Genomic DNA, 21,847 nt, shown 5'->3' with positions numbered 1-21,847 from the left:
CTTTGGAGTCTATTCTCGTCACAGCCCCTCGCGGTTTTCATCTCAAAGCCCATTTGCTATTGTACCTGCCCAATAGCAGAGACAGAGCGCGTTTAAACTCGGGTGGTATTTTTTGATTTCATCACTACAATCCGACGCAAGTTTGAGGCTGTGATCCCTGCGCTCTCAGTCTGATCATCACCGGGAGCTGGACTCAGATCGGCGACTTTCTTATTCTGCCTGTCTCTCTTTTATGACTTTTACATAGACTACAAAACAATTTGTTCTTTTTCAGGGGTTTTTGCTTCCTGCGATAAGTTTTGATGGTGATCCACTTTTGGACAGTAAACGGTGATGGCAGACTCTGATGCGCAAGAGACTCGCCAACAAGCCAAAGACTCCCCTTTTTCCATCAAGAACCTTCTGAACATTGAAGACAAACCCACAAAGCCGAAAAGCCTCCTCACCTCGTCCAAAGGAGTTTTTGAAGGCAGCTTTTTTTCTCGGCTCGGGGAATTATCTTTCCCTCGGTTTGAGTTGCCTGCACAGAGAATCGGACTATCAGCTCAGTATTTGGAGAGAGCGTCCACCTGGTGGTACCCTTACACACTCGGGGCTCATCTAAGGACTACAGGTAAATCATTAGTATCTCTCATTCTGTAAATAAAGTCGATGTGATGGTATTGTCTGACATAAAAATGAACATAGAATCAATTTAGGTCATATTGTTTTTGAAGTGGCGAGGTATCAGAGTAATGTAATATACGCTGAATGAAAATAATTCACAAAATCAGTATAAATAATCTATATTTCAAGCAAAAGAAAGTTGTATTTTTATTTAATGGCTTAAGAAATTATATTTTAAAACTGCTTATTTTCCTCTGTAGGCTCTGAAAGGGCCAACCTGAGGGAAACATCACCAGCCCCGGAGAGACGTTCCCCTGATCTCCAAAAAAGTGACCAAGATGCCAAAGAGGAAAGCGCCGACGAAGACATCACTCTGGATGAGAGTGACTCAGAAGAGCCAAAGAAAGAAACAGACCAGGAGGACGACTGGAGGAGGAAAACGGACGAGCTTGACTCGGACAGGAAGCCTTGTCGAAAGAAGAAGACTCGCACGGTGTTCTCGAGGAGCCAGGTGTTCCAGCTGGAGTCCACCTTCGACATAAAGCGCTACCTGAGCAGCTCGGAGCGGGCCGGCCTGGCTGCGTCGTTGCACCTGACAGAGACACAGGTGAAGATCTGGTTTCAGAACCGGAGGAATAAGTGGAAAAGGCAGCTGGCCGCGGAGTTGGAGGCGGCCAACCTGAGCCATGCGGCGGCGCAGAGGATTGTGCGGGTTCCGATACTTTACCACGAGAACGGAGCCTCCGAGGCGACCGGGGGCCCCGCTTCTAACTCACCGAGCAGCCAGTCTCTTCTGGCTTTTCCCCACCACATGTACTATTCCCACCCGGTGCCTCTGCTGAGGCCTGTTTAACGCTGACTGCGTCATTACGCACTGTGTACAAGTTTTTAAATGAGCGAACACTGGGAAAAATACAATTTCGTAAATTTTGTATATTTGAGGACACAATGCTACATATTATTATTATTGTTATTATTATTATTATTATTGTTATTATTATTATTATTAGGCTATTACATGTAAACAACCGTTATCCTGCTAAAGCGTCTTTGAGAAGGACCAATAAGGATTCAATTAGTGTTATAGGAGGGACATTTTAAATTATATAATTTTTATTTTTATTGGTGAAATCGTGATGAGCTCAAAAGTTGTTAAATAGCCTATATTTGAGTGTTTCAGTTTTGAAAGAAATAACTTGTCTTAAACAGGGTTAATTGTGTATATGTATTTCACAGAGATTTGTGTCAGTGTTTGTAACGAAACAATATTAAATTTAATATTTTGATATTTTACAATAGTGTGCAATACAGTTGGCTTAAGGCTACCAGCCTGTGTAACATATAGTTTCAGTTGTCAATAAAATAAACCTTTCCCTTTGTTATAGTGAGGACAATCATGTGATCCTTAAGAAAATACCCCAAAAGCTGCAGGTCATAGACAATTGTTTTTATGACGCCATCATGTGTTGTCGTTATTTTCAAAGCCATGAAAGAGCCAAAAGATAAGCCTCTGTTTGTGAATGTTTTTTTCTCTCTGATATTGTTATTAAAAATCTGTATATTATATGGTCTCACACTTCGTAAAGATTTCCAAAAAGAAATGCATCTTTCTTTAATATAATTGTGATACACGTGGAAAAGGTGTCATATGATTGAGTCATGTCTGAAGTATCTCTTTGTGACAGCAGAGATGCTGTCCTCTGGATTATTTGTGATAATGGAGGGATTTATTTTCCTCATATTTTCTAAAAAAAAAAAAAAAGAGGCATTTAAGGATCAGTGGGGGGCTGTGGTCATCAAGAAGCCTTCTCACAAAAAAATGTATCCGTCTAATAGTCATTGTAAAATGGCCATCTTTTTTTATTTCAACGACCAGTGAAATTTTGAACGATTCAAAAATTTGGAACAGCATTTAAGACATATTTTTTTTTGGCCCAAAGACTATGACACACTGATTTCTTTATAGGTTTATAGGTCTGATATTTGGCAATGTTATTTTTGTTATCCAAAATAACTGATAACAATGGAGAGATAACCAGCTCTTACATAAACGCTAGAAACAAATGTTCACTATTAAAGACTAATTAAAGGGGTTAAGTAGTTCAGAGTGTGAGTTCATCTTTGTTAATTAGTAGGCTATAATAAGATTTTAAATATCGATTTTGTTAAGCAGGCTGAGTTATTGTCCCTTTTATTGAATAGAATACCCTTTGACTTGTTGGCAAGCCATAAACTACCAATTAAGTAAATAAGACATTTTTGGGAGAAATTCTCAACAAATAGGCCTAAAGAAAAATCCTCAATCGTGGATTTAAAAAAAAAAAATTGTAATATACTAAATACATTTTACTGTAATGTATTAGAGTGTTTCATCATAAATGCATTATTTCGATGTTAAATGAAAGATACAATCATCCACTTTTAACAGAAATTTAGAAAATATAGCCTTCATGTGGGTAAGTGAGAGAGGGGACGAGAGAAAGCGTTCCTGAGTCACATGATCTGTGTTGAGACAACGGAAATACGCGCTTGAGGTTACATCAACCAATCACTTTGCAGGCGGGAACTCAAACATTCGTTTCGACCAATCAGCATCCGCCTGGGTACGAGACGCGCTTTCAATGGAATTAGCCTCACGTAGCCACATTGCTGTCTAGCATATTTCATGTTATACACTTAATATATCACGGTGAACCGGGGGAAAAAATACAAGTTCTGTTAAAGAAGAGAATTCGTCGCACCTGAACGACTTCAAACCAAAAAGGTAAGTTAAAATAAACGGCCAACTTAACGGTGTACAGTCAGTATTACAGTAACTGTTGCGAGCTAGCGTTAGCATCATGGTTTTCTGTGGGAGTGGGCTCCGTGTATTTACTGGATGCAAATATAACGAAACGGGTATTGCAAGCGTTTACACCGTGAAAACCAACAAATCACACTTTATTAATAAAACACCCAATACAGAACGACGGGTTTCCAACATGAGTGTTTGCAATGCAAGTTTGTTATTACTCTACCATCACCACTAAGCTAAGCTAAGCTAACAACAAACTGGAAAGCTCATCCGGGGTAGTGTGTAGAAGATGAACTGTTAAAGTAGCTTGTAGTTTCTAGTCGGGAATCCTTCACTTAATACATTTGCTTAAGTCAATTCCAGCTTTCAAATATGCAAGAATAACGACAACAAAATTCCCCATAAAAAGTGTTGATTAAACCTCAGATTGTTTTTAAGCTCTTTTCTCATTTAAGTGTTTTATAACCAAAATTCTCAATATTTGAACAAGATATTCCAATATCAAGTTGTGATATCACTCCATATATATATTGTTTGTATAGGTAAAACATCTAATTATTATTTTTAAGATAAGATATACTTTATTCATCCCAGCAGGGAAATGTAGGTGTTCCAGCAGCCAGCATACATACAAACACACAACACAACACATATTTACATACAAACAACACAACACATATATACAAACACACAAAACAACACATATATACATACATATCCCACCCATACAAAAAAAACATGAGCCCACAATACAGTTTGATATATGAAACTCAGGCTAAAGTTTAAATGTCTTCTGTCCTTACTTAAAGGGGAGTCGTTATAAAATGCAATTGCAGTAATTAACATTTTTATGACATCACAATGCAAACAGGAGTGAAAACCCACAACCCAATCCATGGACATAAACCCAAAAAGAACACACAAACAAACAAACACACTCACAACCAGAGAGGAGGTACACATATTACAAATCATCTAAACCCTGTGCCAAGGACACAAACAGCATACATATCATTATGCATCATCAATGTGTTAGTGCTACATCCAAGCTGTCCGCAATAGAAATGTCCATAAATAAAACAAGATAAAGCCATACAGGTACAAATGTTGTCAGGGTAAGTCCAAATGTTGCAAGAAGGGACCCCAAGATTCTTCCCATTTATGTTTACATTTTGAATCATGAGCTCGCAGTTTCTCCATGTGCATCACTGAGACCAGTTCATGCAACCAGATTCTGAGGCATGGTGGAGTTGGTGTCTTCCAGTTTTTCAAAATCATTTTCTTTCCTACTACCGTGCCCATCAAAAGAGCAGTTTGGATATATGAAGGGAGCAATACAGAGTCCTCTGAAGCTCCAAAGAGAGCCAAGTTTCTGTCAGGAGAGAGAGACCTGTGATAACTCTCACAGCTAATATTTAACATATCTATTAGTTAGTTACCACAATCACCTTCAAGCATTACCACATTTCTACTATAAGTTCCAAGCCCTGTCTTCTTTTACAGATGACTGGATCAAACGAGTACAAACTTAACCAGGGTCCAGAGGACAGCATCTCAGCTGTCAAGTTCAGCCCCAGCACAACACAGTTCCTGCTGGTTTCCTCCTGGGACTGCACTGTCCGTCTGTTCGATGTCGGAAGCAACACCATGCGGATGAAGTACCAGCACACAGCTCCAGTTCTTGATTGTGCTTTTTATGTAGGTCACAGAGTATTGTTTTTTTCCCACATTTGATTAGTGTTCCTTCCAGCCTTACCAGCATTAAGTTCTGCTGAATTTTACAACATTTCCATTTTGCTTCAGGACCCAACACATTCTTGGAGCGGAGGATTGGATGCACAATTAAAAACTCATGATTTGAACACAGACCAAGGTATGTAATAAACATATCAACTATTGATAAACAGTTTTATTCAGTATAACCAAAATCTTTTTGCAGGTATTCTACTTGTCTTTGCTGTGTATGTTTAATTAGGGGTTTGTTTTAATAATATTCTCAAACAGATACAATAGTGGGAACACATGACGCCCCCATACGTTGTGTGGAATACTGTCCAGAGGTTAATGTCATGGTAACTGGCAGCTGGGACAGATCAGTTCGGCTGTGGGACCCAAGGACACCCTGCAACGCTGGCACCTTCACGCAGCCAGAAAAGGTAGAGCAAAAGAGACTCTGTATTGTGGTGTATGACAGTAGTATAGCAGTAGTTCTGTTTAAGTTGAATTAAGTAATTGACTCAAGCCTAGTAGTTTCTCTGTGTATGTTTCTAGTCCCAGTTTTGATATGTAAACCTAAATGCTATGGTGCTCAAAGAGAAGGCAATTATAGATGCTATGTTTTCCAAAAAAGTGGGAGAATATGTATGAGAATTACAACCATGTAATAGTTCTATACAACAATGGTGCAGATGGTGTTACTTCATTGTTACCTGTGTTTGTTTCTATATAAAGTGAGACTTTGACATCACGAATGTTGACTCCCTGGTGTCTTATATTTGTTGTTTTTGTGAAAGGTGTATACGTTATCTGTGGCTGGAGATAGACTGATTGTTGGCACAGCAGGAAGACGCGTCCTAGTGTGGGATCTGAGAAACATGGGCTACGTTCAGCAAAGACGAGAGTCCAGTCTCAAGTATCAGACTCGCTGCATTCGAGCTTTCCCCAACAAACAGGTACACTCTTGATCGGAAGTGACTTGTTATCACTATCACAAAGCGTCTGCACTTCTAATGATAGAGACAGCAGTTCAAACCTGACACATAATTGACTCCTGGAACAGCATCGTGTTTCAGATAATGCGAAGAAGCTGGATGGTAACTTCATATTTTCTGTCTTGGCTCCAGGGCTATGTCTTGAGTTCAATCGAGGGACGTGTTGCTGTGGAGTATCTGGACCCGAGCCAGGAGGTTCAGAAGAAGAAGTATGCCTTCAAGTGTCACAGGCTGAAAGAGGACGGAATTGAGCATGTTTACCCTGTCAATGCCATCTCATTTCACAGTGTCCATAACACCTTTGCCACAGGTAAGCCTCTCTAATTAGCACTTGATGATAATAACATTTATTTCTTAAAACAAGTAAGAGTGATTTGTTTTGTTAAAAAGTTCAAGCAAATGCCTATGACCTTTAGCATTGAATTTCCTGGGTTAAAAGCGAACACACAGTTATTATAGATCCATATCTCAACACAGTCGAAATCATTTGAGGTTGACCTTCAGCTTCTCCTTCTACCAGGTGGCTCAGACGGCTTTGTGAACATCTGGGACCCGTTCAACAAAAAGCGCCTGTGTCAGTTCCACAGATACCCGACCAGCATCGCCTCGCTGGCCTTCAATAACGACGGCACCATGCTCGCAATCGCCTCCTCCTACATGCAGGAGAAGGGAGACATCAACCACCCAGAGGACGCCATCTTCATCCGTCAAGTCACAGATGCCGAGACCAAGCCCAAGTGAGTCTCCCTCACCTCTTGTCCTCAGTTTAATGACAGTTTGGTCTTCTCTGAATCTGTGAGCAGCTGCATTAACAAGGAGCACGTCCACCTACAGCATATGCTGATCTCTATCTCTGTCTGTCCACTTTTCAATATCCGACAGTTGAAAGATGGACAGATAAAAAATTGAAAATCCTCCCACCATATTTGCTGTGGTAAATATACACTCAGTGACCAGACAAATGGAAAACCTGCCAGCACTGTAATGTAGTACATCACAATAGTACCGATGTAAACACAACATTCTGTTAGCGGGTCATTTCTTGGGTTCTTTGGCTACTTTTTTTTTTTTCTCCCAAGTTGTTTATAATACTTTGAATGCTTGTTTATATCATGGGGCTAACACCGTGTTTAATAAAAGACAACAAAGTTTAAATTCCAATTTGCTTGTATTTTTCTGCTCACTGTAGGTATAAAACAACTGAATCTCTAGAGCCTTGGGTAATTATCATTTAAGCCCAGTTTTAAACAAAAAGATGGCATTTAAAGTTCAAGTCTGTACTAATTGTCCTTTTTGATACCTGTTTATGGTTCAATCTATAAAGGGCAGGATATTGTTTAAAAATGGCTTGGCTATAACAAGTAGAGGAGAATGTGACATCATCAATTTGCTTTTTTAGTATTGTGCAACCAAAATCTAAAAGTTTAACTTCTAAACGTATAACTATATTATTTGTCCAAGCAATGCAACAGATAGTAATATTTGACAAGTTGGGAAAAGTTATTGTTTGGATTGTTAGTGAAACAATGACTGACATTTTGAATATCCGCAGAAATATTTGTGCCCCAGTTTATTCTGTATTCTATATGAACAACCTCAGTATGGACAAATTTATGTTTTACCAGAAACTTTAATAACACCAAAATCTTAAAATGTTGTACTCACTATAATGTAAACATTACGACCCAAACAAATGACTTGAGTGTTGAATTTATGTCTGAAATATTTTTAGAAAAATCTGAAGAGAGAAAAGAGCACCGTCAACTCTCATACTTCTGTCACAAGACTTCTCCCATTTTTATCATCAAAATGAAATAAACTTTTTTCCTTATGTCAAAAGTATTTGCAAGGGAGTTTGAAGAGTTTGCAATCTCCCAGCTTCATTCAACAGTTTATTCAATCCAAGAAAACAGTCAGTTTTCAATGTGAGGGACATCACTTGTGTCTGGGATTTCTCCTAAGTTGATTGGCTCTGCTCTTTTCTGTCTTTGGTTTGCAGGTTCCCAATGCTTATGAAACCTTACAGAGCCCATATTATGCCCTTTTTGGGGTTCGTATATTTAATCTATGTACCAACTAAAGTATGTTCACAATAGCTAAAGTTCTAAAAAAGTGTCTGTTTTCATATACTGCCGCTCCATGCACCGGCTCGCTTCTGACTTTCTCTAAGGCTCTGAAGTGCCCACGGTCAGAGTCCCCACATGTGCAAAGTCTGATCTGATTGGTCGGCCTGTCGGCTCTGCCGTAATTGGTCAGTCGCTCAGCACGGTTCTGAAATGTCCCGCCCCTTTTACCATATTGGGAATGCAGCCACTTTGGCTCCGTCAGAGGGGAGCAAAAACCTTAGCACCTTAGCACTATTGTGCTACCGCAGGCTGCGGCATATCATGGGTGTGCTACAGAAGTTAATGTGCAACATGAGCTGCTGGGCTTGCCGCAACGAGCCAATGGGCTTAAATCAGTGATATCACACTGACAAGACGTCACACTGGCAATTTTTTTTCCGAGGGGGGCTAGAACCGAGTGTTACATGCAGCTAATGCTGCAGTTAACAGGAGGACGTAGGAGAAGCTGCGTTAAGGCGGGCTTTGAATTTTTGCAAATAGATGTGCCTAAACATGCACAGGACACATGGAAAACACACTAAAGAGCATATAAAACCAGAAAAAGCATAATATGGGCCCTTTAACACATTTTGGTTATCTGCTGGCATCCAGTGCATCATTACCACACGGTTTCCTTACATCAATTTCTTTTCAATTACAGCACTTGTCCTTCTTGTAAGTCATGTTTGTGAAAAGCTTTCTTCTCTTTTCTGGCTTTTGTGAAATATTTTGTTGTTAACTGTATGTTCAACCAACTTCTTTACTAAAACTGGTTTTATATACACCTTTTTAAATGTGTTTCTTGGTCCTTTTGGAGTTATTATTAAACTATTTTTATGAAAACTTTATTGACTCAACATGGAATTGCATTTTACAGCCATGCAGAAAGGCTGATCGGGTGAATTTTAATGAATGTATCAAATGGAAAAACAGTAAATCTAATTATTACCAACTGCTCAAGGTCAGTTCTTATATAAACTAAAGTTCCATGCACCTTACCCGTGAAGAGAACCTGAGAAATGTCAGGAATGTGTCAGAGCAGAAGAGGCCACTCTCTTGATGATGTGTTGAGGGAAAGCGATGATCCACTCATTTTGCCCTGGGCTCCACTTACCCTCAGACTCTGACCTGTGCTGATAGACATCAGAGGTCTTTGGCCTAAAGAGGCAGAATTTGCTTTAACGCTGGTTTAAAAAATAAATGAAAATAGAAGAGAAAACAACTAAACTAGATGAATCGGGCTGCATTCAAATTTAAAAATGAGGCTCATTTGTACATTTTCTCACTTATTTCTTATGGAGGATTATCAGTTGAGTACCCTGGGTGACCGAGGAGGCACGTACTGCAGATCTGAGTGCTGACCAACTTTATCTCTTCACTCTATTTTGGCTTATCAATAAACCACTGTGCTTCTACAGAAAGGCAATATGTATTAATCTGTGCTCAGTTCAACTAATTTTCCCAATGTATAAGAGGAAACATAGTAGCAGAGATGCTTGAGTTGGCAAAAACGTATTTCATCGCTGAATTTATCTGCAGATGTTTTGCAAGTTGTGACACTGCTGACAGTTTCAGATGCAAGGCAGACCTTTTAAATTCAGTATGCAGCTTCTCTATGAATGGGAATAGTGAACACAGAGCCGTGCCCTGCAAAGGTATAAGTGGTGTCTTTTTGCCCTCAGTTCAGATTTTCAATTGCAACTAATGCAATTTCTGAAGCCCTTCAGCCGAAGCAGCAGAGAAGATATAGATGTCAATTATTCTATTTAAGAGCTCCAATTTTTTCTAATGGCTCTATCTGCCTCTGTAGTATCCTGGAAATGATTAGTTTGAATCAGTTAAATGATGTAACTAATTCCCATTATTGCCGATGATGAGTCCTTCTTTGACGTCGGATTATGACTGCAGCTTAATATGAAATTGCATTCATTTTGGCACATAATTGCAGCCTGTGCAGCAGACAGAGAATGCCCGGGGTTTGTTGTTGGGTCTACAGCGCATTACCTTGTTTCCTGTCATCTTCGGCTTCCTCTAAATTGTAAAATTGAGTTCTTTCAGTGTACATTTGAACTATTAAGGTTTTCTTGTCTTTACTGGACAGCTGTTTTAAAGGAAAAAGCAATTTAGCAGCCCTTTTGTGCATTTGACAGCCTCAACACAGTTTGCAAACAGATATATATGTAAAACCTTAAAGCATTTATTGACTTCTTTATATTAAAGATTAAACAGTTAAATCTGTTGCATTATCCATCCGCATCTTTCTACAAAGCCTATCCCCACATCTACACCGCTCTCCAGGTTTTTTTTTTGGTTTTTTTTCAGCCCAGTTAACCACATCTGTGGTTGTGTAGCCAGGCTCTGGTTTCTAGCCGCTCAAGTGCTGCAGACACTTTGGCTCTACATGAAACCGTTACATGACAATTAAAATGGGTGATTGTGCTCCAACAGCCTGTCATCTGCATTTAACCCAACCACAAAAAGGCTCTTATGTTCACTCAAGAGGGCACCGATGACCTTCAAGCAGACACCTTATCTCTCAGGAGCCATTTCTAATAAATGAAGCTGATGATACCGTCCACCATGAGGCGAGCAGAAATGGGGAAATCACATGATGCATCAGGGAAATATTGACAATATTCTCTATTGTGGTTTGTCTTCTGTTTCATAGACCCCTTCTGAGGTGAAGACACAGCAGCACCATGCAATAATGCACTGAATTCTTCCTTTAACAGTAAATTCATCATATCATGTAATAATGAAGTAAATGAATCTTTAATGAAGCCTATACATTCATTTTTTAATGAATAGTATTCTATGTATTTACACCTGAAAAAAGGACTGTTTCATTGAGCCGAATTATTTTGCTGCTGGTAGATAAAACTTCCTTAAATACATTTTCTAACTTCAGTGTTTCAGTGCTTTGACTTATTAAAGAACTGTGTTTTTATCTTGATTTGCTTCCTTTTATAATAAGAAATCAAGTATTCAGGTCTAAAAGATTTTCATTAATATGTTTATAAAAATAAAACACACATTAAACTTACATGAGACGCTACAGACCATGGGCTATCTGATGATATTTACCCTGCATGGAAATTAAAATATTATCAAAAGTGTTGAACGACGTTAGAAAAAAAGGAAGGGCAAATGGATCTAAATCTGTCAGATTCAGCAATCTGCATAATAAATCACTTTGAAAGATTATCCCTCTGACCAGTTAGTATATACTTTGCTCTTGTTATACAAAGTAAAAGAAAACTTTTAGGCCCTGTTGTTTTACATTACCTTTCCAGAGGATCAGTGGTCAAATACTTGATTGGAGCAAGCAAAGAGACTAGTGTCAGCTTCCCTACCTGGCAACCCAAAGTTCCATATACTATTAAAGTTTACTTTTCTGTGTGTCATTGTATATGCTGCTCAACCATTAGTGCAGTTATGGAAATTCCATGCCTTTATTATATAGTGCTCTTGGTTTTGGTAAATTTTAGATTGGGAAGAATGATTGAAATCTGAAGTGTAAAATATTTTTGTTGGTTGAACTAATGATCAATACTGAAGTGTCTACAAATCTGTCCGACTGGGCCAAAATGAAGATCCTGGTCTGGTCCTGTACAGGGCCGGAGTCCTGTCCCCTGTACATCCCAGCTGGGGTTGAAACCCGATCCTCGTACTCGGACGTGGCTGCAGCCTGCTACAGCACCTCTCGGGGCTGCCCCTGCCCCCGGGGAGGCTTTTAAAGAGCTTTGGTGGGCAAGACAACATCTCCTCCAGAGCATTGTAGTTACATTAGAACCTAATTAGACGCTAAGGCTCAAGGCCATGTAACCCACTGCTAGCTTTCACACTCGCAGCAATCCATCTCTGTACAGGCCGGCCAGGCAGGCAGCGTGGCGCTGACTGTGGTGACGGGGACGCTCACCTGGGAGCTGAGCTACAGTTAATCAAACATCTCAGGGCATGACAGGAGGGTCACCGATTTTGGGCTCCAGGTTGCATTTTGGCTTAAAGGCTTTGTGCTGCAGATTAATCATGTGCTAATGTGCGGTAGAATCAGGCCTGAAAAGCCATTGAACCACGTTTAATCCATCACCGTTGTTTAGAGAATGTCAAATAAAGATTGTATGGTGGTAAAGTATGCAGAGTTTAGATTTTCAACATTAAGAACCAGAATATTTCTAAGAAGTTATATTTACCTTTTTACATAATGACAGCAATTACAGTTGATCTAAAATTCTGATCCAGACTGAAATAACTCAACAATTTATTCAGAGTTTGACATACAATGTAGCTCAAAAACTGTGGTCAAATGTCCAAAATGTATTTAATTGGAATGAAAAACAGATTTGGTTCATCATCTTACTCTCACAAAGCATCTATTCTTACCTGTAGTTCCAAAAACGAGCGTCTATGTTCATATGAATACAGAACCATTTACTCAGTTTTTTTCCGGATTAAAGGAAAAACTAAATATATTTCCTTTGCACTCCTAGATCTTTAGCTGCAAGTAGATGAATCTTTTAGTTCCTTGTCCTTTGTAATCAGACTGTTTTATAGTTCTGTTAACCAGATGCCACCAGTTTTTATCACCGACTTACAAATCATCTGTTCAAATATAAATGTTCAACTGCTCGAGAAGCTCAATGAGTCGGTGTTATCTCTGCCAAAAAGAAGGTTCATCCTCGTTTTGGAGCGAGCTTTATCCGCCTGGCATTTCACCTCACTGCATTTTCTCGTCTTTGCCGCTTCGTCCGCGTCCGCAATATTCACCAGTTTGAATTGCATCCAATCGCTGCATTTGTATCCACTCCTAAACCCCCCCCTTGAGTGCTGTCATTGGCTGGGGGAAATACACCAGGTCCCCAACGAGAAATGTCCTGAGTCAACCAAAACATCACAACAAAGACAGAGGACAGGATCTCTGCAGTCACCAACACATATGGAGGACCGTAAGTGATGATTGATCTGCAGTATTTTTGTATAAGTCTATATTTGATTTTTTTTTAGGTAAAAGCTACTGACTCTATCTTTAAGGACGTTTGTATACTGATGTTAGCATTTAGCTCCACAGCCCCAATGCTGCTGGCTGACTTCAATCAAACAATCACTATTTGTATAGCGCCAATTCATAACAAGTGTTATCTTGAGACGCTTTAGAAATGAGCATATGGGATCATATCAGGATTTCTCGTTTGTGTTCCTCGTGTTCCTGTTGTCCTCTCGTCCTTTCTGCTGAGGTTGAGGTCAGAGCAGGCCCTTGCATGACTTCTACTGTTTTTATGTATTCAACTTGAAGTCAGCTTTGACCACGTTATTTCATTCTCCCCCTAAATAAAGTCCCGGGTAATAAGACATGCCTGTTAACACGTCAAAAGATAAATCATTTGATGTTGAAGTAAAGAGAAGGCAGGATTTAAATCAGCTGTCATGCCCCCCTGTCAGACTGATGAATGTGTGTATAAGAAAACGGGGGCAGTCGGTTCATCAGGGTCATGTTTGGAAATGTATGGCCAGGGGGCACCAGAGCTGCAAACACTGAAGGTAAAAACACAGAAAAGTGAAGTTTTGTTTATGACTATTGCTCACCTGGAAGATGAAAAATCCCAACCCTGTATAAAAAAAACAATTCCTGTCATGTGTTGATTTATTCAGGTTTTTGTATTTTAAGATGTTGCCTACAAAAACCGAAACAAAGCTCGACGGTTCGGACACCTTTCCCATGTATTGGGTGTCACATTGTACCATGATCGGTTGGTTAATGTCCTCCAGGGGTGAAACCACAAGCACTTAAACAGAACTGATCCATGTCCTATAGAAAGGCAACTGTCAGACTCTGTGAGATGCGGATCACACAACATATCCCACTTGAAAACAGAACCTGTTGCATTGTATCGATGATTTGCGGTCAGCTTTGGAGTGACAGGCAGTTTTCCATCTAATGTCGGAAAAAAATGGCGAGGGCAGATCCCGAGGGGGGGGGGGGGGCTTTTAGAAAACAGTAACTTGTTATCCCCGTTTAAACTGAAATCAGATTGCAGGCCTTTTCAGGGCAGCCTCTTTGTACTCCCTTCATGTCTATGAGCTTCTCTGTGCTGGTTTAATGGGTTCATGGCCACAGGGCAAGAGTTACAGTTTGTCCTTCCTGCAATTAGCATTCACGGTTAGCTTAGCAGAACTAATGCACCACATCTTTGAGGCTCAAGTTCCCTGTGAGCCTCCGACTGACTGCAGGCCAGATTTAACTGACTTCTTGTATCAATTTCAGCCCGCTTTATTAGATGTTACTGGAAAAATCCCCTGAAGAATACCAGTTTAAGCCAACTATTATCAGAAAATTAAGAATGGTGTCAGGGGGATCAACTTTGTGCTGATGTATCGTCAGAGGTGGCAAAAGTACACAGGTATTTAACTCAAATTGAATTACTTCAGCATAGAAACAACTGGAGAAAACAGAAGTACTCATTCCATTTTTTATTTTTTTAATTAACAGTGAAAAAGTACAGTAAGAAGCAGACATCTGAAATACATGTCTACAGCTTACTGAACCTTACAACATATATTAAAGATGATTTAATTTTAATTAATCAACTTCATTCAAAAAGAAAATTAAGAACTGAAGACCATGAACATTAACTTAAATGTAAACTCCTGCACACTGTCGACATTGCATTTTTTGATTCTATTTGTCATCAAGGTAACAAGAGATTCTGTCTTTTAAAAACGGGGTATTGGAAAGTGTCAAAGTATGGAACATTATGACAACCTCAATTGTCACCTCTTCTCTGTGGCTTGTCTCTCATCTGATATACGTCATTTTTATGTTCATCATGGGAAATATACATCGGGAATCACCTTTTCTGTGTGTTATTGACCCATCTGTGTTGGTTAAATCTGTGTTGCTGTTGGGAAGGCGACTTACTCGATAAGTTAAAAAAAAGGATTATACCCAGCAAATATTAAAATGTGTAAACATAGAGAGTAGAAAGGTCAGTTATTTTTGAACTCTGCTTAAGTTCAGCTACAAAGCATTTGTACCTGGTTACTTCCCTTCTTAGTAAATAAAACTACTAATGAATTTTAGATCGAGTCCCTTGTTTCTATATCATAAATCAATATGGGTCATTTCCCTACCATGGTCTGTGTTTTGATTCTCATATTTTGTCATGTTTCTACAGGTTCGACTAAAAATGTGCTCTCTGTCCTGTTGTTTTTTTTGCCCCTGTGACATTTAGGTCAAGACACTGGGATCTTGTATCAGACATTCAGTACACAGGAAAATATGTTCTAAAACTATTGTGGCAGCGATTGGGGATCTCATGAGTCTTAAGTGACACGACCACTAATATGAAGCAGCTCTGAGCTGTTTTCTGCTATTAGCTTTCTGCGTGTTGTGTAATAGGACATCATTTATGTTGGGAATCAATGGACGCTTATGTAGGTTGACTGCTGTATTGTCTGCAGACTAAAGCAAATATGTAGGCTGTAATGTGAATGCATCTTCTAAGTTATGGGTGTAAAATGACAACAACACACACAAGCACAAGCAAACATTGTGCTTAACGGCGGGTGAAAGTTAAATCACTTCATTCAAAAAGCCCTCGTCATATACGATCTATAAGTTGCCTCAGAAAGATGACAAAAAAAAACAGGAAAAATGTTTGATGCTCTAACATGATTTAACCGAGTGTAAAGAGCTAGTTTGTCTGATGACCTCTTACCCTCAGCTCGTCGTTTTAGAGCTCCTGTAAGGAAGACAAAAAGACTCCAGGTCTGATTTTTACAAAGTGCAATTCATATGTTAAATAACAATTAGCCATTTGTTGCTCTTTTTGCACTTAAATTGCACACCGCCACTTTGCACTTTAATAACTTGAATTTCCATTCTGGTACGGGCTCTTCACTGGTTTTTATATTTTGCTGTGTTGTCTGATTTTTTTAAAAATTCGTTTTGGTTTATGTTCTATGGTGATGTTGTCCTTGTGTTTCTTGTCTTCTCTGTGCTCCTGTTGCAACGCAAATTTCCCCTCGTGGGACAATGAAGAATCTGAATCTGAAGTCATTAAGGATGCAGATTTCTTTGAAGCAGTCATTTGGACACAAAGTTAACATGGGGTTACAAGTGACAACATTTAAGGTGAAATACTGTACATCCCAGTACTAAGGTTCAATGAGAAAACTATTAGCGAACATTCAGTGTTAGTATTCATTAATGTCTCTACTTATTATGGAAGCGGAAATATAATGTTTTGCGTGAGTGTTAAACAGGGAAAAATCTATGTTATTGAATATAAAACACATTTGTCATTTCCTAAGTGCATTCTGTCTGAGTGATCAGTCACCTCAGTGCATTACAGAGGCAAATCAATGACGCATAAAAAGAGGAGCTTTCATAAACAGCTTCTTGATTATTGGACATTACTAACTTTTTCTGAATACGCTGAAGTGAAACTGTGTTGTCCCATCGACTCAAATGCAGATTAAGCAAACTAATGTGAATGCAGAGATCAATGCAGTCGCACTGTTTCTGTGCATAGGGAAGGCAGTGCATCGAGAAGTCTGGCTGTAACCCATCATCGTCCACACATTATATTATTATTGATGGCTCTTGCCTCGGGCTACTCCCATTTGTTTTTAGATTTGTGACAGGCGGCAGAATGCTTGATGGAGGTTTATTCTGCAGCCGCGCCAGCAGCAGCTCTCGTATTCCTCTATTGATCATCATACCTCCCGATAATCTGCCGCCTGACACATTTGACAACATTATGTGGAACAGGTCAGAGGACGGTGCTAATGAAAGCGCCTGATGGATGTTGTTATTCGCAGCATTATCCTTACTGATAGTTGTCACAGTCAGGCAGCACATTTACCCACGCGGAGCTGTGACCCTGCAGAACATACTGGGATCGTCATGAAAATAAAGAGCTGAGCTTTCATTGAGGTGGTCCAGAGGCATGTACAGGTACAAATCCAATAAAACACTACATACTGCTGCAGCTCAGCAGGTATATGCAGGTATGAACTGATCTGGATATTAACAGTATTAAAATGATCCAGGTTCCTTTTGAGAAGCAGAATTCAAGTTGACATGTAGTCGCTGTAATGAAGTGGAAGTGACATTCTCCTCATGTCCAACTCTTCCTTCTTATTCCAGCACGCATTAACTTCATATCCCAGACATCTTTTGACCAAAACCAAGATGTGTGAAAGGGTCGTCGCTGTAAAAAGGCGTTTCAGGCTGAGAAGAAATGTTTTTTGGGGTTGTGTAAAGGAGTAAGAACAGGCACCTTTTGGAGTAAGTCCTATCTGACAATACTAACTTATAGGGTAGCCTAGTATGGCGTCGAGTAGAATTATTTGTTGATGGCTTTAATCCCAAAATCAAGAAGTGATGATGTTCGTTATCTGGAGAAAATAATGTTTCACTAAGTGGTTTATTAAAAGTTTGTCATCCAGCAAAAATGAACCGTTTTCTTGCAATCTTATGGAAATGAATGAATTCATGAACGTTTGGGAGTGTGTTCATGCCAGAGGTGAAACACATTTTTTGTCACCTGGCAAAACATTTCCATATTTTCAGTATTATGTTTGTTATCACCATTACATAAAAATGGTTTGCTTTTGGTAAGAACACACCTTGAGATCTTTATTGAGGTTATGCATCAGAGTGATCTGATATATTCACCTTAAATCAATTTCTGTGCAGATGATAAGATGAAGATCTTTTCAAGCTGACATGACACTCCTTATGTCTGGAGGATGTCATAGATAATTAGAGGGAACACGTTTTTTTCTTGTTAGAACAGATGCTTTATTTTATAATCTAAATATAACAAAGTGTTTCAAACGGAAAAAATTAACTCTTGAGCTTGAGATAAAAGCAAAATGAAATCTGCCAGCATGTCTGTTCTCTGTTTCCACATGTTTCTCTCCTCACCAAAAAAAAAAAAAAAAACCCACAACAATAGACATTTTATCTCAGCACAATGAATATGTCGCTACTTTCATTCATCCACACAAGATAAAAGTGAGCAGATGTTTTACATGTCTGGATTTTTTTGTCAGAGTCTTCTAAAAGGATGTTGAAAATGACATTGTAAAAAATCACATTCTGTGCGAGCACTGTGAGTGAAGTCATAAGAGAGGTGTGTAACACCAGGCGTGAAGTGAGCTGTGTAACTGCCAACGCTCCGCTCTGCTCCTCTCCACTCCATCCCTCCCTCCCTCCCTCCCATCCCGCCTGGCTAATGTATCCCTCTCAATAGCCGGGGACAAGGGGAGAAAAGACTGCTTGTGTGAAGCACAAAAAGCCCCACCACGGCCACGCTCGCAACAGTAATTGGCAAGGAAGCTTCATTTCATTCACTTCTGTATGTCTTTTGTTGTGCTGTGGCTTTTTACAAGTGTGCAGTTTTTCAGAGGTGTTTCAAAACCGGCTAATTTCTGTAGCCTGACGTCTGTTGTTACTCGTGCACATTTATTTAATTTTTTTGTGAACACACAATGAAATCCCCCTTTTTTTTGTCTGCAACTGAAGTATATGAATAACTACACTTTTAATAGAGTCTTGATGATTTTTTTTTTTTTTTGGAGCACCCTACTTAATTTCAAACATCTGCAAGAGGCGGAAAAACATTTAATCTCTTGTGAATCCGCCTGCTTTCACGCTGAAAGCTTTGATGCTGTTCAGTAAAGTAGCGGTCACAGAACAGAGGTTGGTGGGCATTAGAGGGACAGCCTGCCTCCTTTCATCATCACATTGTAGTAGTTGTTTAAAAGCCTGTGAAATGCAGCTTGTAGTTATGTTTTCACCACAATTACACCTTGTCCTGTTGAAAAATGCATTAAAAGATATTTCACTATAGTGCATCAGTGCATTTTCTGTCTCATAAGCACTCTTAACCTCCTGATACATCAGCTTTACATGAATACTGATGCTAGGAAGGGTCACAGGGGAACATCTGCCTTTTTCTTTTTCAGGTGGTGTTCAGATGCTGTTATTTTATTTATGGATCCAGTATTTATGTAGGTGAAGTGTATACATGTTCACAGCACTTTCTATACTCATAAGCAGTACCTTTAAACGTGACCCCTTCATAAAAAGCTGTATCTACTTGTCACCCCTTTTCCATTGTCACAGGTTTGCACATTCAGTAATGTGAGCACACGTTAGAAAAAAGTCATAACAAAGAACAAAGTCTGAAATACAAACATAACCTCTCTTTGGGAACCATATGTTACAACGTGATGGACACGGTCAACAGGTCTTATTGAGAAAATGCAGTTTAAGGTGGTTCGATTGAAAACTGTTGACAGCAGGATTATCTGGAGTATCTTGTGATATTGTCTCTAGAAAGAGCGTAGCTGTTGAGTGTTAGCCACACTAGCAGCATGGTTGTATGGGTGGAAATGTTAAAGTGTCCCCACTGAGGCCAATGCTTTAAAATGTCTCTGAAGTATTGGATGAATTGACATTCAATTTGTTACAGACGTCCATGGTGTGCTGCAGCGCTTACGTATGCTAACATCTTGAGTGATGCATTTTCATGCTACATGATCCAGGGACATTCAAGTCTTCGTCAGCAATCAGGATGAAAAGTCAAATTTAACCGCGTCCCAGAGTTGAAGTCGAGTCACCAAACCTTGAGTCGGAGTCAAGTCTTCAGTCCCGAGTCACCAAAAAAGAATCCCAGTCTGAGTCCCCATTACCTGAATCCATTCCAGGTCAAAAGTCCTCAAGGTTTAGTATGAGTGGATTTCGTAGAATGGTCTACATTTCTGTACTTTAGTATACATCTTGATGACAGAAAAGGTCAACAATAACAAAAAGTAACATCGTTGCCGTCGTTTCAATGTGAGTTTTACTTTTGTTTCTTTCATTTGGCGCCACTTTAGGGATCCTGTCAGGAAGTGTTGCTGTGTAAGATAGGTTATGAATGCACACAGAGGTGACCCAGCCCTTGATCAAACTGAAAAAAAAACTTATCAGGGCCTTAAACATAAAAAACAACACGAATAAAAACAATAGAAAATTCTTTATCAGTAAATAAACCCAAGTCGCTCTCCCCATCTCCCAAGTCTGAATTCGGTCAGTGCTCGAGTCAAAGTCAAATCACTAGTCCTGGACTCAAATACTACAACACTGATGCATCCTGTTCTTTGGTTTTTATTGACCTTCTCGCAAATATGGATAACTTAGACAGGCGACATTAAACTGCTCAACATTAGCATGTTAGCATTAATACTGTGAGCATGTTCACATGTTTGTAGTAGCATTTAGCACGATCAATGAATTGTTTTTGTAATTCTACTGTATTTGATCAGTGCTGCAAAGGATATCTGCAAACCTTTATTATATTCAGGTGAAATGTCAAAAGTGCATATCTCAAAAAGCAGTGATAATATAATTAATACTCTGTTTGTCTAGAAACCAGAGTCCATTGAGAGAAAAAAACTTTTTCAATATTTTGCTAATAGGTTAAAAAAAACAACAACTCTATTTAGAATAAATATGATTTAACCTAGACATGTGCAGCCAGAATAGCTGCTGTATGTTTAGGACTGAAAACTCCTTATTAATGCATAGACCGCTTCAGGTTGTTATGGTTGTGTTTATGTGGAGACGGTCAGAGTCCCCCTTAACTGTTTTACCACTTACAGTAATCCCAGCTTTTCACTTTGGGTTAGACTCTCAGTGCAACACAATCTCATCTCTAGGGCCCTCAGGAATGAAACAGGCTAGCATCTCAGAAAGTATCGCAGTTAGGAGCGCGTTGACCTCAGAGTGATCAGAGCCTTTGAGCTCGTCAAGCTGAAGGGGCAAAACAACAGAAGATTGGAGGTTCACTGTATCACGGCGAGCTTATTATTGTGTTTGTTTATCACCACAATTTGGCTGTTGAACTTAGTATCTGCACTCGTCTTGTTGAGAGTCAGTGTTTCAAACATTTCTAGAGGGAAAATATCCTCGAGTAATGACCCACAATGAAAACAGTGCTGTTGTTGTGCAGGATTTCCCGCTTGATGGCGATGGCTGCTTCACTGTGTTCTGCTTGTCCAGGCTCACTGCAAGGTCAAAACGTTTAGTTTCACTTCCTGGACATTTTGGCTCGGCGAGATTTTCTATTTGTCTAATCATCTCACTTCCAGAACACCTTGATGTATCTGTTTCATGATGCATTTGTTTATTGCTACACAAAACAAATACATATTCACAGCTGATTCTATTGTGCTATGGATCCGCATTGACTCGATATCCGGGAGGATTTCCATTTTCACAGAGCCCTCATTGATTCACTTTCCAGAGGAATTGCAGCCGGGATTAGTTTACCTTGTTACCTTGTCACACGATGTTCTGGTCTGATCTCCATGTGCGTTTCCGCTCTGCTTCCCCTCCCTCTCGCCTCCACGCTGCTCCAACAGAGCTCACATTGTCCCTGTGGCCACTCATCCATTCCTAATATCCACTCTTTTACCTTGCTGGAGATGTGCTACATGCTTTCAAAGGGCAGAGAGAGCCGTCGATGGAAGCCCTCCATCTCCTAAATGAAGCTTTGAAGAAAGTGGAGACTAATAACTTTAAGTATTTGCATTATGAGGATGTGGAGGAAATAAGGAGGGGCCACTGTGTCCCCCGA

The 21,847-nt window shown here is 39.6% G+C and overlaps 2 protein-coding genes across 2 annotated transcripts; both read left to right on the top strand.

The window, feature by feature from the left end:
- Positions 1–2,170, top strand: LOC132955788 (homeobox protein HMX3-B-like). The gene is made up of 2 exons (XM_061028804.1): positions 1–613; positions 867–2,170. The coding sequence occupies exons 1-2, from the start codon at positions 334–336 to the stop codon at positions 1,457–1,459; spliced, it is 873 nt and encodes a 290-aa protein (XP_060884787.1). The 5' UTR covers positions 1–333; the 3' UTR covers positions 1,460–2,170.
- A 1,038-nt stretch (positions 2,171–3,208) lies between these two features.
- On the top strand, positions 3,209–9,062 carry bub3 (BUB3 mitotic checkpoint protein). Its single transcript, XM_061028147.1, has 7 exons — positions 3,209–3,370; positions 4,904–5,098; positions 5,204–5,273; positions 5,405–5,556; positions 5,914–6,072; positions 6,244–6,421; positions 6,632–9,062. The coding sequence occupies exons 2-7, from the start codon at positions 4,904–4,906 to the stop codon at positions 6,850–6,852; spliced, it is 975 nt and encodes a 324-aa protein (XP_060884130.1). The 5' UTR covers positions 3,209–3,370; the 3' UTR covers positions 6,853–9,062.
- The last annotated feature ends 12,785 nt before the right edge of the window (positions 9,063–21,847 follow it).

This window comes from Labrus mixtus, chromosome 21 (assembly GCF_963584025.1).
Source record: "Labrus mixtus chromosome 21, fLabMix1.1, whole genome shotgun sequence".
Classification (NCBI taxonomy): Eukaryota; Metazoa; Chordata; class Actinopteri; order Labriformes; family Labridae; genus Labrus; species Labrus mixtus.
The sequence above is the reverse complement of the archived record's forward strand: the minus strand, read 5'-3'. Positions and strand labels throughout refer to the sequence as shown.